We start from the raw sequence: 16,982 nt of genomic DNA, 5'->3' as shown, positions 1-16,982 counted from the left end.
CTATCTATCTATCTATCTATCTATCTATCTATCTATCTATCTATCATAATTTCAGGGGAAATAAACAAGCTTTCCAACAATATAAGATTTATTACAAAGAAGCATTGTTGCAATAAAGAAACAATCAACCAAACACATATTTATTTATTTTTTCTGCTAAGAATAGTTTCTCTTTTAATGTGAAGCACTGCTTTTTGTACTATTATTACTTAAATAAATGGAAAATGTTCTGTGTGATACCTGATAAACCGGATAGGGTACTGGTGTCCCCTCTGGAACGTCCAACAACGTGTTCTCAAACGGGCCCTTCTTTTCATCCAAATTCGTCCCAGCAGCCTATCACAGCGCAGAAAGACAGGTTCAAATGTCACTGAGTACAGTAGAGGCAAGGTAAAGCTAAACTCGAGCTGACTTTCCACTTCACCTCTGTGTGCTCACACAAATTTAGTCAACCGTTGAGGGCAGTTATTTATTGAGCAAAACTAAATGACAGAGGCAGGATTCTTACACTCCTCCGGAGAATAGAACAAAGTCTACAAACCACTAAATTTCAATCATTTTGTCTTTACAGAAACTTCCCTGCACTTCAAATACGCCAGATGCAACATTAAAACACTTTGAGACGTTTTGCAGATCTTTTGACAGGTTCACGCATTCGAGTATTGATGATGAATATGTATTGGGGGGGGGGGGGGGGGATGGACAGCAGCGGCAGCAGTTGGTGGTGATATGTACTCACAATGCTGAACAGCAATGGGAGCAACAGCAGATGCACCATGGGTGTCATTACCACGGCCTGTGAAGGAGGAGGAGGAGGAGGTGGAGATGTGGGAGATAAAAGACACAAAAAATGTTGAAGAGGCAGAGGTGATATAACAGAGATTTGATATAATTAAACATTAAAAGCTGAAAACAGTGTTAATCAGTCTTTGTGCTGCTGATTCACAAAGACAGCGGCCCAACAAAGAAGACGTGTCCTTGAGTTCACACACGTGAACACTATCTCCCTGAGCACACCTTGAGCTGTACAGGAGCTTTAAGTGACTCCACCTTCACAACCAGGTGAATCAACGACCTGAGCGCGGAGGAGAAACTGAAAGCCAGCACTTTTTTTTTTCTCCACCAGCTGTTGCTCCTTCTGATCCTGCAGGATATTAGTGCGACAGCAAAGGTCATTACAGAGTGTGCAGCCCTGAAGACTTTATGACAGGCTCTGAGTCCAAAATTGAATTACAGTATACACTCTCTTTCCATGTGTGAAATGAGTGAGATTTGAGAAACTGTGGTAATAATGTGTGGAGAAAAAAAAAAAAACAAAGCTCCAATTTGAATTTACTACATCTACATGTCTAAATGTACTTTATGCCACACCTAAATCAAACCCCAGACAGTTCAATGAACGATCCTGCTTGGATTACCATTAAAACTGCTTTACTGTGTCTAAACTTAAATTTAAATGTAAAAAAAAACATTGGTTTGACCAAGATGTGCTTAACCATTACATCAGGAATGTGTTAGGTGAAAGGGTTGAGTGACTATTTGGGTGAAGGTGACATTGAGTCGTGGCTAAATGACCTTTTGTTGCACAGCACACTTTTTAACAACCAATTCTCTGCTAACATTTCTTCACCAAAACCACTGTTTTTGAATGGTTTTCTGCCGGAATATATTTGTTTCCATAAACTAAACCACATCTTTCACTGGGATGCCACTTTCTTAACTTGCATTAATGTTTATCTAAAAAAAGTCCCAGTTTAGAAATTATGTTGTACATTTTTTTAAGCTGAAAAAACTGGGATAGGAACAACTATTACCAACTGCTTTAGAGCCCACTTTTTATTGCTAACCACAATAACTAAATAACTTTAATCTGACAAAATCTGAGCATGTTTTGTGACTAAATTAGGTTATTAATATGTACAAACGTCAGCTGTTGATATCAACCCCCTCAAGTTTATACTAAGGGGTTAATGTTCTCCAATGCTTAGGCCTAACCAAAGTAAAAAAAACAGCATTCCTGCAATAATCTAAAAACACTTGAAACATTTATCGCACTATCTATGAAAATCAACACAAGCTGACCTGTTTCTTTCTATAAACAACCTCTCCTAAAAAAATCCCCTCATACATTACAACTTGGAGACAGCGGAGGAAAGTGACTTACCTTTACAGGAGAGATCGAGCAAGTCACTCGTCAGACCTCATAGGGATCTGCGCAGATTCATGCTGTCTGGTCAAACGTTAACTAAACCTTAACCAGCTATGTTTTATTGGTTCTAATGATTGTCTAATCGCCCTGCCCTTACACTGAGCAGGCCAATGGAGAAGCTGCTGCCACGAGAGACAGGAAGAGATGAGCAATGAGACATACAGAGCTATAAAACACAAAACTATTATCACACAATAACAGATTTTATATTGTAGCTTTAATGCTCGTGGTTTATTATAAGGAAAAAAAGAGAATCAGTCGGCTGATGGAATAACGCTGAAAAAAAAAGTAATTTTTCAACACATGGGCAAATTATGAACAAAAAACAACTTCAAATAAAAAAGGTTTGTGGGAAAAAAAAAAAGAGACTATCTACTGAAACTTGCAGTTCAGTGTTTAACTTTACTAATTTCCTTTCAGACTTTGACCTCTGCGCATTTCCTGTCAAATTTTCCATTAGTAGCACACCTGATAAGGAGCTGCGTGTGAACAATGGGACTAACAGATTACTCTGACAGTCCATTGCTTCATAAGAATACAAAGCTTAGGTCTTATCAGGTCAAGGCGCAGATGAACCTTTTTAAGCAGCTCATGAGCAACTATTGAACACTTGTTAGAAGCATAGTCTTCAAAACGTCTTAAATTTGTCCTAAAAATGTAGGAAACCTTTAATATGGTTTTAAGTCTGATTGTATTTGTCATGATCAGAGCTCAGCTGCCATTATGCTCCGTGCAGCCTGAACAACATGCATCATTCAGAACTACTTGGCCATGACATTTGTGTAAATCTGCAGGAGAGCAGCCTGCAAAGTGACTCAGTTTGACAGACCGGCTACATAACCAAAACTAGATACAGCAGGAGAAGAGGCTGGGTTATGTAAAGGAATGGTCCATACATGACACAGCCAACACCATCTGCCTTCAGCATACACAAAACACAATGCACGGGCTCCTCTCAGCGTTACCTTGGCAACACATTTTCTCACGTTACGTTTCAGACTGATGGGAGTTCAAGATCCGAGCTCTAAAACCCAAATCTTTGATTAGTCCCCAAACTGTTGTAGCCACTCAAACTACAGAGACAAAGGGTTAGTTTTTGTCTAAATGTTCAGTTTTACCATCACTGCCTGACTCATCTTTTCATCAGTTGTGTTGCCGTTTCACTTTTTGCGTGCTCAGATGAGTCACCCGTTTTAATTCCTCAAAAACGAGAATACAGACAAAAGAGTTGTCCTTTCTCCCAACCAAAATGTCACTTTATTTCGTCGAGCGGAGCTGAATCTAGTGAGACTGTCATAATCAGCGTTTTATTTACAATACTTTACATAATATACAAAAGCATGATATCAGACAGCACAAGTCACTTTAAACTGGAATGGATGGAAGTCAACAAATTTGGCGAAACACGAGGAGAAAAAAAAAAAATCACAAACAACTCCTTTTCTTTGTTTTCCATCAGTGGATCACTGAAATATTTCTGCTCCAACAAGTCCAACACACATTAGATCTGCTTGCAGCCCACTCCGCCTGTAGCTGCAAACCCCTCCTGAGCTGTGGAGGATGGATGGTGAACATCGTGAGGACCGACCCACCCAACTTGAAGAGCGTCCCAGCTCTGTCCACAGATTCCCACCTGCAGGCGAGAACTTGTTTAACTGCTCAAATCTTCTGTCGTGGATCTGGAACTGTTCACAACACGGAGAGATTATGGCAGGACTTGGATTTGAGCCAGAACGCCATGCTGGAATTGTTCTTGGCGACCATCTTGTCGAGGAAACGTTTCGCCTTCATGGGAAGGCTCTCACGGCGTGCGCTACAATGTACGTTCCTGCGACGTTTGTTGTCTTCTTTGGAGTCCCGGCGCAGACGCAGCTGCCGCACGATGCCGTAGAAGGCCTCCCAGACGTTGTGCTGCATGGCCGTTGAGGTCTCTATGAACTTGCAGTCAAACACAGCGGCACAAGCCCGCGCCTCTGAAACAAGGAGGATATTGGAAGTCAGCTGCTGGACGATATATCAAATGTTTCCTTGTGTGATATCAAAAATGACTTTCATAAAAACTTCCATGGCTATTTTTTTTTTATCTAATTCACTGGGAGCTCCTTTTTCCCAGGCACTTCTAATGCATTCATTCCTGCCGCTGTCCTAGCGCTGAATTAAACATCATTACAATGATTAAAGGAGGATTTTAAAATATCGCAATAAACATTACACATTGTGATTTATTCTTTTTGTATTTTCTTCCAGCTGCTCCCATTCTCAGGGGTCGCCACAGCGAGCAAACTCACATGAAGACATGTCAATTATTTTATGACGGATGCCCTTCCTGACTGACCACCGAGCTACCACAGCCCTCTGTGTGGAGCAGAGGGCTGCCATCTAAGGGTAGCAGATATAGGGTGGGCGCTATGCTCAAGGGCCCACAATAGGGAAAATCAGGGTGGAGTCACACCCAACCTTTGTTGTAACAGGGTATTCAAACTGACGACCTAAAATGCTCACCTTAACCTTTGTGCCACTACTCCCCCAGATTAAAGGGAAATGTAGCGATAAAGCTCCAAAATGTTGCAATATTATTTTTGTGTCATATAGCCCAGCCCTAACTTAAACAACCCATACAGCTGATGCGTATACTTACCACTTGTTGACACCTCTCTGCGCCGCACCAGGTCACACTTGTTCCCCACCAGGATAATCGGGGTGTGGCGGGCAGGGCGGAGGCGGCGCAGGGAGATCCTGAGCTCTGCAGCTCGCAAGAACGACGCCCGGTCAGTTATGGAGTACAACAGCAAGTAGGCATCGCCTGTCTGCACATAGCGCTCCAGGGTCCAGTCGTTGTCCATCTGCAAAGCGCAAAGAGTTCAGGGTGAATGAGGGATGTAGCAGCATCCACACGTGCAGCATCCTGTGCATCAGTCTCACCTCTGCATCCCATGAGTCCAGCAGAATTATGGTTGCAGTCTCTCCGTCCACTTCAATGTCCTTTTCACACACTTCATCTGAAATTAAATATGAAATAAGGTATTTATTTGGTAAATTAGAACAGCTCTAAATGCAAAAGCACAACTTTATTTGAGCGGCACCATGAAGTTAATTCAGTATTAAAATGTTATAACCAGATGGACTATCTGGGAAGTTATCAACATGATTTTTTTTTATATAAACTAAATATTTGTTCATATTTTTAAGAGTTAAAAATGAAAAAAAAAAAAAAGATCCACTGTTGTGTAAAACTTTGGAGCAGCAGTATGTCGAGAGTCCTACCTCCACACAGCTCGCAGTCGCTGTCCATGCTGTCCGCCGCGCCGGCGAAGATGCTCGCGAACGCGCTCTTCCCCACCCCGCTGGCCCCCAGCAGCACCACCCTGTACGGGCCCCCGGGCTCCGCCGGCTCCCCGGCCGAGTCGCAGGAGATCACCGAGTCGGAGGACGACCAGCTCCCGCGGCCACCGTCCGACTCCCCGGCGGAGCTGGTGCAGGACTTGGAGCGGGAGATGCAGGCGGGGACCCGGGCCAGCAGGAGGTGCCCGCCCGGCTCGCAGACGCTCCACCGGTGGAGCTCGGACTGCAGGCGGAGGCTGTGCCGCCGCACGCTGGACAACATGACGCCGATCAAAAGTCAGGAAAACAAACGCGCCAAACAAAAACAGATCTTCTAAAAAAAATCTATTTGACACTTTTTAGTTGACTTTGCGCGAATCTATGACCAAAGATATAAAAATGAATTCCCTACATGCTGCTCCCTCTAACAGAGAGGTCCATCCGAGCGCCTCTTCCAGCTGGTCTGTGTGATCCTCTGATGGGGGGCCCTCAGGTCTTTATGAAGGGGGCGGGGAGGGGCTCAAGTCCACACGGAGCCCCCACTCTCTGTTTATATTCTGACTGAATCAAATATCTCTAACTAACTCTTAGTGGTTTAAAATACAACGTGTGGCGTTCAAAGATGGTTTTATTTCTTAATAATTAACTCTTAATTTACTTTATAATACTCACTTTTTATTGTAAAATATCAATTGGTTTTAATGAATTGTTTAACTGGAAACCAAATAAATATGATAGAATTGGAAAAAATAAATAAATAAAGGGCATAATATGCTTTAAACTAAATAGATAGTTCATGTATTTTGTTTTAAAGAACAGTTAATATCTTACCTGTTGCAGATAGCTCTTTGAGTAACTGCAATTTGGAAAAGCTGTTTACTTCAGACAAGTTTAACACGGGCTGCGTCTGGCTCCAGAGGTTTCCAGAGGTGCACAGCCTTATAGCTTGAATATTGAGCAATCCATCTTTTTTACGCTCGTCTCCTTTCAGACCACAGAGCTGGCACCTGTGTTCAAGAGCACTAGAGCTGTATTTTGGCACCTGCAATGGGGCTCTTGTTGTTCTTGTTCAGGCCTCAAAACCACGCTGATGATAAGTATAATTAAAAAAACGAAACAAAAAACTGGTCCAAATCTGCCTATCTTCAGTTTTAAAGTCCAATGGATTAAATCCTGAACATGGGGGCGGCTGCCAATGCGTACAAAGTGAGTCGAGGCAGATGTTATCTGGAGTCTTAAAAAAGCAACAACAACAACAAAAAAGTCTGCTCATTTGCGGCTTATTAAAAATACAATAATTAAATGGCTATTCATGGGAGTTTTATAAAAAAAAAAGTCAGTTTTGCTTGGGTTTTTATTCATCAGAGTGAGTTACCAGTAATCTACAGGGAGAGTTTTTCTTTGTTCTGTTGTTTTTAAATCTGATTGGACTCTGACTGTGTGAATCACAGGACAACAGTCTGAGCTGCGTTATGCTGCATCATTTTTACCGAAACGCTGACTTTACGTTCACAGCAAAGACAGAGTGCAGACGACGGCTGCAGCGCCGTTTTACTCTGATGGAGCGATGAGATGAAAACCTCAGCCTTTGCCTCGACACAGGGCCCACTGCTTGCAAAGACTAGAATTCAGCAAGATGCAAGTCAAGTCTCGTCAAATTTATTTATAAAACAGAAGCTGTTACTGAAGTGCTTAACAATAAAATCGATGGCAGTAATTATAGAAAAAATAATAACAAAATGTAATTAAAAGCATCAAAAGAAAAACATAAAAAACACAAAACAATGAAAAACTAAATCACGCTGTGTTAAACGTCAGTGAAAACAGGTGTGTTTTTAGGAGAGATTTAAAAACTGAAAGTGAAGAGTCCTGTCTAATGTGGAGGGGCACATTGTTAGAGTTTAGGGCCCACGACTGAAAAGGCCCAGTGGTTTTTGGTGAAATCAAAAGCAACTGGTCAGATGATGTCAGCTCCCGAGAAGCAACATATGGTTGAAGGTCAACAGGAGAATTTTAAAATCAATTCTGTACAAGGAGCCAGTGAAGGGAGGACAAAACTGGTGAAATATGCTCTAACCTACGAGTTCCTGTTAAGAGCCGAGGAACATTTGTGAACTTTCAAGTAATTTTGAGTCACAAACCAGTCTACTGCAAGTCTCAGCCCAGTGAGATAAGCCCTTGATAGTCCAAGTCCAAGTTTCTTTGCACGAGCCACATAATCTTGTTGATGAGTTTTAAACATGCTCGTCAAACACCTGATCCAAATCTGAAACTGGAAACTAATAACGTAAGAGCGACTGCTGAAGTGGGGACAATATGGGCAAGGGTGAGCAACTAAATAACGTGCACGACCTAGTTATGAGCTTCAAAATATTTGGCTGTTCAAAACACAACACAACTGAAAATGTGCCCATTTTCACAGTTTTAACTGGTTTCCAGTCATCACTGCCCAGTGAGAAACCCCCTTATGTGGTCAGCCGCTGTCCTAAAACAAATCAAATCTAAAACATTTTGAAGGGATTTATGTAAACGCTATTTTTTATTTATTCTCGCTGCTGTCCATTTTGTATTACGCATCGATAAACTCAAATAGCAGCAGCAGCTAGCTGTAGCACTACAAATTCAGCTCGAGGCACTTCAGAGAGGAATATCATAACACAGGGCTATTCAACTGGTGGCCCGCGGGCCATTTATGACCCACAAGTGACTTCAATCCGGCCCACTTCATAAATTTTTTTGGGGGGGAGGGTGGGGAGGGGGTGTCTGAGTTTGAGTTTTTGGTTCTGTTAATTGCATTTATGATTCAATGCGATACAGTAAACAAATTTGAAAGGTAACAGATCAATGTAAAACTTGGTTTATTTACATAATGACTGTAATCGCTGGATGTCCGGCCCTTGAGCTGCTGGCTCTCAGAAACTGTGGCCCTCTGAGCAGTTTAGTTGAATTGCCCTGTCATAACACTTCTGCCAAAGTAACTATGAAACTGACAGCAAAGGTAAAGGTTTGAAATGTAGCATGAACTGAAAGTTTCTGAATAACTATTTAATCAACACCTCACAATATGTTCCTTTTCCCTGAAGTGAAGGATTTGCTCCGATTTCTGCAGATGGAAAACTACAAGCATCGTTCTTTACACCTAAACTCCTACCAGCTGGCAGGTATAGGAGAAGTTGGGAATTACTAAACGTAAAGTGGAACTGGAAACACTAAACTTTAAGAAAACGTTACAAAATTTTTGCTGGGATGCTGTAAATGCCTCATGCTGCTAACGAAGTTATTTGATGGAATTACATCTTAATGGATCAGATATTAAAAGAAAGTGGGAGCTCTGCTCAAATCTGCACTGAAGTTCAGTGAACGAGTTTCTCACCAGACATGATAATAACTGATCTGCTTCCTGCCTGTCCAGCCTGGCAGATAATTAACAGGTTTTACAACACAGACTAAGAAACAAACCCTCAAATCCTTGCTTTTCTTATTCCGCATTTGTGCAAAGTCGCCCACCTATTACATATTACTAATTCACTTATGTTCATAAGATATATCTGGATAAAATGGTTTAACATGTTTACATGCATGTTTTTACTCAAATGCTAAAATACTGTAACTATTTCAACAAGGATTCAAGTTGCAGCCTCACATAACGCATTTAAAGCCTTTTTGTTTTAATAATCCAAACAATGAAAGAAGACTCGTGAATTAAGTCTCCGAGGTGAAAGACTTAAGGCGTGTCTCACAACTGATAAAGATGCAACACGTTACATCATGCAGCTGATTTATTAGCTGCGACTCTGCAGGCGTCTTATCTTTGAACAAAAGCATCCTTGCAAAGTTTCCTGTCATCATTTTAACGTCCAATAAAGATATTTAACTTTTAATCTGAGGTCCTCATGAGCATAACGACATGTTGGATTCGAAAACACCCAGTACTTTTGTAAACTACCCTTTAAAAGTACACAAATGTACAAAAAGGCCCTCCACTCACTCGGACGTTTGTTCAAATCGAAACGTTTTAATTTGCTAAAGCATTTTGTGCGAGACTGAGCAAGCAGCGGAGCGTGGAGAGGGTTTTTACAGATGCGTGGGATTATTCTGCTTTCTCGACTGTTTGTTTTTCAGCCTCCTGTATCAGGCTGAGGGCTCATCTGTGTGACCTGCTGCTGCGTATTACAGCTCTGATCTGATCTGCTCGGCAGACGACAGGGCCACAGTAAAATCTCTGCTAAGTGCTGGAGTGGAACCAGGAACGAGGGGGGAGAGCTCTGGGTGCAGACTGGCAGGGTGATGTTGATGGTCTAGTGAGCGAAAGATGACCTCGTTTTTATTATTTCGATTTTAGAGGAGGGGGAGCATTGTTTTTTAAGGCCGCAGACATGTTTACACAGCTGGAAGCAGGAATGCACAACCAGTTTGACCTCAGCCTGATCTGATTCCCACTTCTCAGGGTTAAATAGTTTTTCACGAGCAACATCCGACAGTAAATATACATTTAAAATACACAGTAATGCAAGTTTAAAGGATAAAACAAGATATTTGGGAGCTAATGTTGTTGCTTGTGTGTGTGCTCATTTGTCTGTCTGTTAGCAAAATATCTCATGAACTACTGGACAGATTTTAATGAAACTTTCAAAAAATAATAACTGAATGTACAACGAAAACTCCTTAACTTTTTTAGTTGACCCGACTCAAAAAGACCACCACAGCAAGGCAACTTTATAAAACGTGAAAATGGCTGCAGCTCAGTCAGTTTTACAAATATTGATTTAACGTTTGGTGTGGTAGTAGCTGAGAGTCATTCACAACTCGAACTAAGAGTGCTACACAGTTTTACTTAAATATTTAGCAACAACTGGTAGACTAAACATTGTCTTTTGTTATCAAAATAGCCAGTGAATCAACAAAGTCCATGTTCAATAATCCAGGTATACAATCCAACATTTTTCCGTCAGGTCATCTGGACAGTTTTTTTTTGTGCTGAAATGTTTTGCCTTCAATCCGGAAGGCTTCATCAGTTGTGTGTTTCCTTGACGATGAAGCCTTCCGGATCGAAGGCGAAACGTTTCAGCACAAAAAAAAAAAGAAACTGTCCAGATGACCTGACTGAAAAATGTTGGATCCAGTGAATCATTAAGCAGATTTTAATGAGTCGCAGGAAGTAAATACAGACTGCATCCACCTTATTCCTGGGGGTTCTACTGTATAAATAATTATGGGTACAACTTCCTGTCAGACACAGGAAGTAGCAGTAAGCATTGGTTGACCATGGTAGCAGAGCACAGTCTGCAGTTTATTTGAACGTAATTTACATTCAGTTTAGCAGATAAAACACGGTTTTTGTTTTGTTTACATTTATTTAATAACTATGAGGACAGCAGGACAGTGGTGAGATGTGCTGTAGGAGTGACAGATAGCTTCAAGGTGGAGGTGGGAGTGCATCAAGGATCACCTCAGAGCCACTTCTTGTTTGTTCTGGTGATGGACCCACTAACAGATGAGGTCAGGCAGGAATTCCCGTGGACTATGATGTTAGCAGATGACATTGTGATCTGTGGTGAGAACAGGGAACAGGTGGAAGAGAACTTGGAGAGGTGGAGGTATGCGTTTGAAAGAAGTGGAAAGAAATTCAGCCGTAGTAAGACAGAGTACATGTGTGAATGAGAGGGAGGTTAGTGGAACAGTGAAGCTACAAGGAGCAGAGTACACAAAGGTGCAGGACTTCAAGTACTTGGGGTCCACTGTTCAGGAAGATGGGGAGTATGGGAAAGAGGTGAAGAAGAGAGCCCAGGCAGGATGGAGAAAACTTTCAGGAGTGATCTGTGACAAAAGGTGTCAGCAAAGGTCAAAGGAAAAGTTTACACAACAGTGGTGAGACCAGCCATATTGTATGGTCTGGAGACAGAGACATGGACAAAAAGACAAAAAGACAGGAGAAAGAACTGGAAGTGGCAGAAATGAAGATGTTGAGGTTCTCCTTAGGAATGACAAGGATGGATAAGATTAGGAATGAGATCATCAGAGATACAGCACAGGTTGAACAACTGGGAGATAAAGTTAAAGAGGCCAGAATGAGATGGTTTGGACATGTCCAGACAGAGGAGGGACTGTGGGTATACTGGTAGAAGGATGTTAGAAATGCAGATGCCAGGAAAAAGACAAAGAGGAGATATATGCAGTTAGAAAGAACATGGAGGTAGTTGGAGTAAGGACAGAGGATGCAGAAGACAGAGAAAAATGGAGAAAGATGACTCACTGTGGTGACCCCTGAAGAGGCAAAAGCCGAAAGAAGAAGAAGAAGAAGACAGTTTACTAAAATGTCCTTGAAGAGTTCAGGTACCTGTTGAGTTTGTGGCTGCATGAACAACCAGACCAAACTTAATTAGTACAACAACAGTGTTTTGAACACGGACCCAAAACAAAAACAGTGTTCCTGCGAAACATGGTATAGTTTCCATCGCCTACCTACAGATGAGGAATTAAGAAGAATGTGGCTAAAAAATCAGAACTTGAAGACACCACCCAAACCGCTGTATGTGAGCTCATTTCACTTTGTTGACAAACGGCAGACGGAGGAAAACCTGCATCCTACTTTGTGGCTGGACTACAATAAACCACCGGAGAAGAGACACCGGATCCTCAGAAGGACTGAAAACAGTGTGGCGAGAATATCAGGTATGATTTCAAGTGCATGGAGGGCACAGCATATAGTATTATATATAGTATTATAGTATTCGTTCATCTTCAGTATTACGATTTTCTCTGTGATTAACTCAAGATCAGTGATGGAGGACTTTAAGGCTTTGGCTGGGCTCTATGTCTACTTTAGGGTAAATAAGATTGTCCCACCTCGTTTAACAAAACGCGACTGATCTTATTACAGTGTAGAAATTGATATGCCTCAGAGCTTTTCAGGTTGTTCATCGCTTCACTGTCAGAAGCAACCGAGTTAATAAAGCAGCTAACATGCTAGTGTACGTAATCTGCAGCCACGTCGTCCTCCATCCCTCATCTGCAGCAGGCAGCGGTATGATTGCATTGTTCCGTTCAAGCTCTGACAGGTGGTGTTCCTACATGTTTAAAGTAAATACACAATGCTCAGGGAAACTACATTAGCTCGTACTGTTCTCACATGAACAAATGCCGGTTTCTGTCTGTGCCGGAAGTTGCGCCCATAATTCATGCAAGGCAGCATGTGGGCTAGGGATAAGGTGGATATCTATGACCCATTAACTTCTTCAGTCACCTCATTTTAAGATAGCTGCCACAGCTAATGCATCTTAGAAAACACAAAAAGGAATATACAGTCAGTCGGTCAGTCAACAGATGCTGAGTTAAAGTTTCATGTGGTAGTTGAGAGTCATTCCCAACACATCTTGTGAGATTATGCAGTATTGCATAAAATAATAAGATCATTTACAAGGTTTGATCAAAACCATCATTTTTCATCACAAGATCCGTGTAAAACCTCAACATGAAAAGACGTGAGCGATATGCGTTCCTAATATTACTTCTTTGTTATTCATCTGATGTTTCTTTTTTTAATTTTGCCTCACATGGCTCTTTTTCTCAGAACGGATTCATTTCGGAGCAAACACGTTTCTTCTTGAAGAAAACCGACGAGTTGCTGCAGCACCCGAAGGAGAAAGTTATGTTTTGGCCTCGAGGACCTTGCTTCATATTTCTTTCACTTTGTTTGGTTCAGATGTGAGCGGAGGTAGTTAATGAACAAAGCGTTTTACTTTCACCGCCTGCCTGCAAGGACAACGCCTGTGTCCTCCCTGTAAGGTCACCCATTCAGCACCACCACCGAGGACACGGCCGCCTGTAATACGTGTAGTTTTGGTGTAAAGCTCATTTGTCTAGACACACGCCTGCTTTGATGAAAGCCAAAGTGATCATGGATAATTATTGCTTGCATATGCGTCTTTGTGTGTCTGTTAGCAAAATATTTCATTAACCATTTGACTGATTTTGATTAAACTTTTGTAATGTAATTATTCCATGTAACTATACAACTAATACATTTTTGGAGTCACCCTGATTTAAGATAGTGTCTAGCTAATCAAATTTAGAAAACAAAAAAAATGGCTAAACCTCAGTGAATTTGACAGATATTGAGCTAAAATTGAGTGTGGTCGTAGCTGAGAGTTATCCTCAACAGACACTGTGAGCACAAACAGAATGCATGAGATCTTGGTTTCAAACTTTAGCATGCAAGACTGCAAGCAATATACATCCCTTTAATAAATGCTTATACTGCAGCTGAATTAAAAAAGAAAGGTCAAATCGTGTCATCTGGACCAGTTTCTTTAAGTGAGCAAGGTTTCTTCCACCATCCAGAGGACTTCCTCAGTCCAACAGGAAGGTGGCTGGAAACAGCAGTGAAGGCGGCCTATGGGACAGATCTGGTTGGCAGGCTGTAGACTGAGGAAGTCCTCTGGATGAGGGATGAAACATTTCTCACTGAAAGAAACTGGTCCAGATGACACAATTTAACCATCTTATTATTATCTACCTGGATGATTGAGCTTACAACTCTTTTTTTTAGTTGCTGACTGTATACAAAGACATGATGTTAACACATGGAACAAAAACATTTCCATTTTAACCCCGTTTAATGCTTCTGGTTAGGGTAAGTGTTTATTAACTTTAAAAATTGGATATGTTTTTACAATAAAGTTTCAGATTATATTACGTCTGTTTAATATAATCTAAGAAGGGGTAAGTCGAGGAAGGAAAAATACAAAATAGTGACAAGAGTAATCAATGTCATCCATTGGATTCCAACAAGCGTGTGATTTTATTGCGGACCGTCTGTTTGCAGTGACAGACGTTAGAAATGTCTTTGTATGGCTAAGGTAAACTGTGTCACTGATGAACAGCTGGATTAGTTTGCAGAAACTCAAGTGTTTCAACAACACCACATCTGGAGTTCAGATCCTGAACCAATCTATGAAATACTTCCACAGCCAGTGCTGGATCCCAGCTGTGACTGACTGCAGGTCAACGTCACAGAGTGGGCTAATACCAGCTGCTACAGACCGGAGTCTGTCATAGAGGTCCTGGGTTCACAAAGAATAAACTCCCAATCTGACTCTGTAAAAACATCTTTAAGCTTTTCTTCCCATCCAGATGTGCAAAGTCACTAATTCAATGCATGAAAGTTCTCTGATCCGCTGAGCTGAATGTCAGCTTATACGAAGTTTTGGCTTTACTCCATCAAGGATTCAAGGAATTTTTTATTGTCGTACCAGCTCACATTTGCATGTTTACGATGTGAAATTCGGACACAGGTCCCAGATCAAGAAGCCTAACAATTAACAAATAAATAAATACAAGAGTATAAATACAAATATATATATATATATATATATATATATATATATATATATATATATATATATATATATATATATATCTAAATGTACCTCATGTTCCCACCAGCTTCTGTGACTGCTAGAAATCAATGTCCAGCTTTGACAACAGACACCTGTCCGTCAAACATGTGTCCCGTAGCAACATGAAAAAAGGAAAATTAACTCTGAGATATCTAAAACAAACAGTATTATACATGAGCCACACCAGGCCAGGAGCTCAGGAAGTTTCTTGATGAATGTTGCTCAGTTACCTCTGACTTCCATCTAAATTTGTATAATATAAGACCTCACATTACATTAATTCTTTTCTGATTTGGGTCCAAATAATTTTGGATGAAATTCTAGAAGCACCAAGAAGTTTACACTTAGAATATTTATGTAAATTTATGTTGCTTTTAAGATGACTTAATCAGTTATTTTCAACCTTTGTTATCTAAAACATGAACTTCCTGAGAGCCACAGCTCTGTTTTTGTTTGGCCCTGCCAGGCTCAGTCAGTATGGTCGTTAGTAAAACTCTTTAATACCAGTCTCTTAGAGCGGTCGTCAGAACAGCTAAGACAGACCAGAAATAGAGAATCAAAAACAGAGCGCAACATTCTTTATGCTGGATTGATAATTCACTGAAGCAGCCACCTCTGCATGCAGGATGCTGCAGCTGTGAGCTCTGTTATGGATGTCTGGATGTTTTAAAGGCATTACTTGGATTGCCATTTTCTGCCATTTCCGTACAATCTTTAGATCAAGAATTATTAAAAGTTTGCTCAAACCCAACAATGTGTAAGACAGTCAGGAGAGCAACAATTCTTTGGGTCGTTTTTTTTTGGCAGGTACGGCCGATCATTTTTAATTCAAATTATTTTGTTGTTGTAAATTTGATTTTTGAAAGATGCTCCACTATTTTGTTTTATTCTTTGACAGAACATTAGTTGCAACCTTACTTGTAAACTGCAGTATGTAAATGTTAAATGTCTAAAGGTGTTTAAAGTATGCTTTAAATATGCTAAAATGTAAAAAATAAGGTATTTTTAGCATTTAGCTAAAATGTTGAATGCTAAAAATGTCTAACATAAACCAACAACCTCAGGTTAGTTTAAATTAGACAACATTAATAAGCCCTTTAGTGTTAAAAGGAAAACAAATACACTGAATTATGAGCGATCCATTAAACATCTTTATTAAAACTGAAACTTTAGTAGATGTACAACTTCACGTGTACTTTAGTAGAAGTAGATGCCTTCATTTGTGCTCAAGATGAAAGTTCTGTGATGGAGTTAAATTCAAAGCAGTCTGCTCCTCAGATAAATAATATTAAATTATTATTTCATGAATGTTTCTGTTAACTTATTATTTTTATACATGAATGTTTCTGTTCAGCGCCCTGAGATGACTTCTGCTGTGACTTGGCACCATATAAATAAACTGAATTGAATGGATGTCTAAACTTTGTTATAGATGCAGAATGAGCATCTGAATTTAGCTGGGATTGGCAAGAATGAGTAAGCATGGTTTATGGAGGGTTCAAACTTCAGATGTCTGACAGTCGAGCACTTCTCTCATCCTAGGCCGGGGCTATCCAACTGGCAGCCCGGGGGCCAAATCAGGCCCACGGGTGAACACAGCTCAACCCACCATTGGGTTCATTTTTAAATAAAACAAGCTGTTAAACCATAAAACAAACTTACATAATGACAATAACTGCTGGATGTCCAGTCCCTGAGCTCTTGGCTTTCAGTGTGACCCCCTGAGCAATTTAGTTGAATTAGCCCAGTTCTAGGCACTGCTATGTTAAGACCACTTACAAACCAGCCATGTTCTATAAGCAGTCTCTCTGACCATTAAGGCACTATGGTAATATTAACCCTTTATGAGCTAGGCTATATTGATTTGTGTACCAGATTTTGATTAATGTATTGAACATTTTAACCTTGAGGTACGCATGGAACCAGCTCATGGGCTGGATATGGCCCGGGGCCCACCAGTTGACATGCATTACTTTAGATTAGGAAATAAACAAAAAAAGTGCTTCAAACAACAACAACAACAACAACAACAACAACAACAACAACAACAACAA

General features: G+C 40.7%; 2 protein-coding genes across 2 annotated transcripts in view; both read right to left on the bottom strand.

The window, feature by feature from the left end:
• cdh17 (cadherin 17, LI cadherin (liver-intestine)) overlaps positions 1-2,248 on the bottom strand; it is a 21,575-nt gene extending 19,327 nt beyond the window's left edge. The window contains exons 1-3 of the mRNA XM_037676303.1: positions 2,165-2,248; positions 740-796; positions 241-336 (exon numbers count right to left, since the gene is read on the bottom strand). Coding sequence (XP_037532231.1) covers positions 241-336; positions 740-787 — 144 coding nt within the window. The 5' untranslated portion in view covers positions 788-796; positions 2,165-2,248. The remainder of the gene's footprint in view (positions 1-240; positions 337-739; positions 797-2,164) is intronic.
• A 1,489-nt stretch (positions 2,249-3,737) lies between these two features.
• gem (GTP binding protein overexpressed in skeletal muscle) lies at positions 3,738-5,993 on the bottom strand. The gene is made up of 4 exons (XM_037676319.1): positions 5,474-5,993; positions 5,132-5,208; positions 4,848-5,052; positions 3,738-4,182 (listed from the first exon to the last, which is right to left on the bottom strand). Exons 1-4 carry the CDS (start codon positions 5,811-5,813, stop codon positions 3,899-3,901), a joined length of 906 nt encoding a protein of 301 aa, XP_037532247.1. The 5' UTR covers positions 5,814-5,993; the 3' UTR covers positions 3,738-3,898.
• Positions 5,994-16,982: the final 10,989 nt, after the last annotated feature.

This window comes from Nematolebias whitei, chromosome 5, assembly GCF_014905685.2.
Source record: "Nematolebias whitei isolate Nwh7 chromosome 5, NemWhi1, whole genome shotgun sequence".
NCBI lineage: Eukaryota > Metazoa > Chordata > Actinopteri > Cyprinodontiformes > Rivulidae > Nematolebias > Nematolebias whitei.
Note: the sequence above shows the minus strand (reverse complement) of the source record. Positions and strands in the feature narration are given on the sequence as shown.